The 6,000-nt window shown below is 41.4% G+C and overlaps 1 protein-coding gene across 3 annotated transcripts in view; it reads left to right on the top strand.

Annotated features, from left to right (window-relative positions):
* Positions 1–5,203, top strand: part of ccne1 (cyclin E1) — a 9,920-nt gene extending 4,717 nt beyond the window's left edge. For 2 of the 3 annotated variants that reach the window (XM_024295798.2, XM_024295797.2), the window contains exons 7-12: positions 515–661; positions 736–831; positions 2,243–2,377; positions 2,836–2,947; positions 3,033–3,190; positions 4,715–5,203. In XM_024295798.2, the coding sequence (XP_024151566.1) occupies positions 515–661; positions 736–831; positions 2,243–2,377; positions 2,836–2,947; positions 3,033–3,190; positions 4,715–4,876 (810 nt within the window). In that variant the 3' untranslated portion in view covers positions 4,877–5,203. The remainder of the gene's footprint in view (positions 1–514; positions 662–735; positions 832–2,242; positions 2,378–2,835; positions 2,948–3,032; positions 3,191–4,714) is intronic. The other variant, XM_036211381.1, reaches the window with a different exon arrangement.
* Positions 5,204–6,000: the final 797 nt, after the last annotated feature.

Raw genomic sequence — 6,000 nt, 5'->3', positions numbered from 1 at the left:
TGGCTTTTATTTTTTATGTTTTTAGCGTGTAAATTCTCAAAGTCTGCTTTGAAAACCAAACTAAATATTTTTAAAATCGGCTTAATGTTTGTTTACCCTAAAATTAAAAGAAACTAACTTTAAGAAAATAAGGCAACACCAATGATAATCGCTGCTGTAAGTCAAGTGAGATGATCACTGTTTAGACAGAGGCCCCGCCCACTTCATTTGTGTATTCTAAAAATGAATAATTGACCTAAAGGTTCAAAAACCTGTCTTTGTTTAAATTGTAAATAACAGTTTTTATGATCAAATATTTAAACAACAGTTTTGTCCCTTTTAACCTTCCGTATTTCTCGTCTCCGGTCTTTTTAAGAGTTGTATCTCCTCACCAGTAGGGGGCGCTGTCATTCTTCAGTTTATTTCCCGTTTGGGTTCTTCTCTGGAGCTCGACAGAGTCCGTCCTCTAACGTGAGGCGCCAGAGGACTGGTGGTGCGTTCACGGTCTGGTCCTGACATCAGCTTGTGTCTGCAGGTGAGCGAGGTCTACAAGCTGCACAGAGAGACGTACCACCTGGCTCAGGATTACTTCGACCGCTTCATGGCCACGCAGAGGAACGTGCTGAAGTCCACGCTGCAGCTCATCGGCATCACGTGTCTGTTCATCGCCGCCAAAGTCGAGGTTTGTGTGAACGCCGAGCCGCCGCAGGATCAGATCGAGCGCCGTCTGAACGCTGCTTCCTGTCCGCCCGTCAGGAGATGTATCCCCCCAAGGTTCACCACTTTGCTTATGTGACCAACAAGGCCTGCACGGAAGACGAGATCCTCAGCATGGAGATCATCGTCATGAAGGTAACGGCGCCGCTTCATCGATCGGTTTTCCAGCTGCAGCTTGATGTCGTCCTGATCTGGAAAAATGTTCATGTTTCTGCTTTAGCTCCTCAGTAATGTTCTGAACGGACTCTTGAGTTTAGCTTTAGAATCTTAAAGGATTTTTATAGAAATGGACTAAAAGTAGATAAGAGTTATATCGACTATAGTCGCTATGTTAGCGTGATGCTTATGCAAGTTGGACGCCGTATTGGAACGTTTAGATGTCGGTTTACTGCTGAGCTACAGTTACACAAACAGGAATGGGACTTTTGATTAGTAAATATTACCGTCAGCTGAAAAAGGAGAAGTTCTAAAAAAACATTTTAGGAAAATCTGAGTGAGTTTATATGGAATTTTATAGAAAAAAATATTTAAGGTTTAAGTTGATTTATTCTGGAATAATATTCCTGCATTTTCATTATTCACAATTATGCTAAAAAGTTTGATTTAAAGTTTTAAAAATTAGCATTCTACTAGCTTTTTGGACTATTTTGGTATTTAGTAGGATTTTCTATTCTATTTTTCAGTTTAACTTATATTTTGGCTACATTCTAGGTGTTTTGGCTAATTTTAAGCTTTTTATTTTCCATTTTTAGGCTATTTTGGTGTTTAGCTATTTTTTTTAGCTACATGCTAGCTGTTTTGGCTAACCTAAGTTTTTTTTTGTCAGGTTTTTAGGCTAATTTGGCATTTAGCTCATATTTTAGCTGGATATCAGCTTCAGCGTTTTCAGTTATCAGCACCAGCATCTTCAGCAGCCAAATTCAGCTTCCATCATTCACACTAACATTATCACAGGTAATGCTATATATCTAGTTCATGATTATGTTAAAAAGTTACAGGTTTAAAGTTTAAAAATGTAGTTCTAGAGTTCATTAAATATTTATCCTGTTCGGCCATAAGGTGTGTTTTGGATTTTGTTCTCCTGTTCGATTGAGTTTGACTCTCCTGGTTTAGTTTATGTGTAGATTTGAATAAAACCACAACCATGGATCAGAATTGTTTCACCTAAATAATGACATTTATTTATGGAAGGTTTACAAAGTCATTCATCTGTTGCTCTTTGTGCACCAACATTCACACCACAGAGTCTGATTTTTGTGATGATCAGAGTTTTTTCTTTTTAAAATCACCAAAATGAATCATTTTATGGTCATTTTACTGCCGAGTCGTTTCTCTTTGTTTACTGACGTCCAACATGGCGTCACTCTTGACAATGATCACAGACTGGAGCAGCTTCTCTAATCTAAACGACTCTTTGGGTAAAGTGCTACTTTTTAAAGGTATTTGAAGATCATAGAAACGCTCCGTGACTGGAGTCCCAAATCCAAAGTGTCCTGCTCTGAATCGACCTTCCTCTCCTCCTCCTCCTCCTCCTCCTCCTCCTCAGGAGCTGAACTGGAACCTCAGTCCACAGACTCCCATCTCCTGGCTCAACGTCTACATGCAGGTGGCCTACCTGAAGGAGACGGAGGAGCTGCTGCTGCCCAGATACCCTCAGGCCACCTTCACACAGATTGCAGAGGTGTGTGAGCACCGGCTCCTGTCAGGGTGATGGATGTTTGTGGACCTCCCAGAGAAAGTAAACAGATCCAGGAAGTCGTCTGGTTTCCGAGCCCGAGTCCTTCACGCGGGCCGACACCTGCCGAGAACTCGCCGTGACGCCACACGGAGCAGCAAACGCGTCTGGTTAATGAGGCGGCGCCGAGATGAAGATGGAGCGGACGTCCTGGTCGTCGATGGCAACCGCGTCCTTTAGCTTCTGTCTCAGCTGTTGAACGTTAAATTCTGTTTACATCTAAAGGAGGTTTCACGGTCGTCTTTAGCAACCGGGGTTCCATTAGCCACGCCCACATCAGGAAGTTCTCGTCCAGACGTTGAAGTCGTTTAGTTTTAGGTTTTTCCTGTCAACTCTCTTCTGTAAAACCGCTCAGCTGATGACGTTTCGTCCTCGTTTCTGATGTTTCTCCTCCGCTGTCGCAGCTGCTGGACCTGTGCATGCTCGACGTGCGCTGCCTGGAGTTCTCCAACGGCGTCCTGGCCGCCTCGGCGCTCTTCCACTTCTCCTCACTGGAGCTGGTGGAGCAGGTTTCAGGTGAGGCTCCGCTTTGTGTCGGACTTCTATTTCTGCGTTTTCAATGTCGATTAAAACGCCATCTGGCTCCGCCTCCTTCCTGCAGCTCTGAAGAGGGTGGAGGTCGAGGAGTGCGTGAGGTGGATGGTCCCGTTCGCCGTGGCGCTGCGAGAGGTCGGCGGGTCGCCGCTGAAGGGGTTCTTGGGAATCGCGGAGGAGGACGCGCACAACATCCAGACGCACGCCGCCTACCTGACGTGGCTCGTGAGTACGCTTTTATTTTGAAGGGAACCGTGCTACCTGTGAACATGAATAATTCCATAACCATCAGGTTATCAATGAAATGTGTTTTAAAGAACATCTGCATGAGGTCATCTCAGGATCCGCTTAACGTCAACGAATAAACAGAATTTAAAGGAAACGTAACCAAAAAAAATGAAAATCTGAAAACAAGACATTGTAAATAAAAAAAATGAACATTTAAAAAAAAAAAGAAAATTTGGGGAAAAAAGGAAAACTTGAACACAAGACATTGTAACTGAAAAAAATTTTTACATTGAAAACAAGACGTAAATTTGAAATAAATTATGAAAACCCAAAATAAATCTTGAAAATTTTAACAAGACATTGAAAATTTGAAAAGAAAATTTGAGGGAAAAAATTGAAATTTGAAGGCAGACATAAATTAGAGAAAAAATGAAAACAAGACATTGTAAATTTAAAAAAAATGAAATTTGAAAAAAAATGTAAAGAAAAAATATAAAAAACTTGAAATAAAACTTAAAAATTTGAACAATTTATTCTAAATTTGAAAAAAAGAGAACTTGAAGGTAAGACTGTAAATTTGAAGAAAAAATAGAAAACAAGACAAAACAGAAAATGTGAACGATAGACTTTAAATAAATAAAAAACAACTTGAAGACTTGAATAAATAGTGTTCCCATTAACAGCAGTATCAGCTGCTGTCCGTCCGCCATCCTAGCGAGTTTGGAACAAACCACATCAGAGGACGGGCGTCTTAAAGACGACGCCACAACGGACACGGGTTAGGAAAGGAAATGATGTCACCAATGAGCTCTAAGCCCCGCCCCACATGTAAAATTTGGCTCCATGTGGCAGCAAAAACTTGAAAATTAGAATCTAAACTGTAAACTGAGGTTAAGAAAAAGTGAAGATTAAGAAAAAGCAAACAAAAGATTTAAAGCATCAGCTGTTACTGATGGATTCGTTAGATTTCAATTTTTCATTTTTACATTGATGTTTTTTTTTTAATTCAAGTTTTCAGTTTTATCACATTTAAAGTATATTGTTCAAATCTTCAATGTTTTATTTTCAATGATTATTTTTTTTATTTTTTTTTTCCCCAAATTTACATTGTCTGTTTTTTCATCATCACTTTTTTCCTTCTCTGTTATTGGATCCTGGTTTGACCCCATACATCTCAGCCCCTGAACATGTATAAAACTAATCAAATCTGACAAACATCAAAGGTGAAAATGGAATGTAAGGACCGCCTACAAACGCGTTGCTATGGTAACTGCTTGATGTCGAGGTCCTGTCGCTCATGGAGACCGTGCGGCGTCGCGATGCGGATCGGTTGTTTGGAAACCGTTTATGGTTGTCATGGCGACGTAGCCGGTGGGTTTTTGTAGCTGTTCAGGTTTGAGGAACTCAGAGAAACACCTGGAGGTTTAAGGATCCAACGTTTGGTTTTTAAGTGCTGTGAGGGAGGAGCGGCGCCGCGATGCGTTCAAAGACCTCAGGAAAACCTGCCTTCTGTCCGTGCAGGAAAAAGCCGACTCCTACCGGGACGCGGACCTGCGGCGCCACGGCTCCTGTGCCGTCCCCTCCGGGGTCCTGACTCCGCCCCTGAGCAGCGAGAAGTCAGAGGACTGGGCTCAGGCGGACGCTCCGAAGACGAGGACGTGCACGCTGTCCGGACCGCGGTGAACGTCAGCAGGAGCGTTTGTGGGGTTGAACTGGAGACTCCGCCCCCTTGGTGACTGAGGAGCCGTCTTTCTGAGCGACTTTGACCGTCTATGCATCGCCGTCCGCCCACCTACCCCTCCCCCGGAGCCGTGCGCTCCAGGTGCTGCTATGAACTGGGCGTTTCACGGTGGAACTTTTCCTTTTTTTCTGCTTTTCCACCAGCAGCTCGGCGACCTCAAAGGACGGAGACGCCGCCGAGCTTCAGAAGCTCCAGATTTTAACCTTTAAATTCAGAGACTTTATACCATAAATGCTGCTACGTGTTTTCAATAAAGTTTTTTATTCACAGTTCAGCCGATCCGTCTCTGGTGCAGAGGATCCTCTTGTCCACTAGATGGCAGTGTGACTCTGTCACAGTTTCTCTCTTCCTGTTTTGACTCAAACATTTTTTTATTTTTTTGCTTTTAAAATGGAAATGAAAAAAATAAGATGTTAGGCTTTAATTAAAATATATATATATAATCTGAAGGGAAAAAAAGTTCCAAATTTACAATAAATTTAGAAAAATGTACATGAAAATCTTTAAAAAATATCAAGAACAGAAATAAACTGTGAGGCTTTGAACTCATCACAACCATCTCAGGTACCAACGCCATCTGAAAGAAGCTGTAAAATATTTAAATATTTTAGTGAATTACACTTTTAAATTGTTTTTGCTATAATGAAGAACGGAAGCTGAAAGACAACATTTAAAGTTTGCAAAACTGCAGAACAGAATATTTGTTTTGATCAAAGAAAAGAAGAAATGCAAAAACACACAAAAATATTTTTATTAACTTTTTAACACCAGAGCTTTAATATTTATGAATTAATTTATTTACTGAAACCTTTCAATCATTAACACGGTAATTCCAACAGATTCATAAGGAGAAAAGCGACTCGTTGCTCATGAATCTGGACATTTCTAAATCATGAGTGAAAACAATTTGCTGAAAGTCGAAGAAACAGAAGAACTTTTATGCTGAAGGATCTCCTCTGTCTCCCTCTGCTGGCGACTCCGCTTCACTGCACCTCCAGAACCCACTTCAGTCTCGGGTCAAAACCAGAACTCCTGTGAAGCGTATATAAAAACAAAAATCAGAGCA

This window comes from Oryzias melastigma, linkage group LG3 (assembly GCF_002922805.2).
Source record: "Oryzias melastigma strain HK-1 linkage group LG3, ASM292280v2, whole genome shotgun sequence".
NCBI lineage: Eukaryota > Metazoa > Chordata > Actinopteri > Beloniformes > Adrianichthyidae > Oryzias > Oryzias melastigma.
This window is presented reverse-complemented; position numbering and strand designations above follow the sequence as displayed.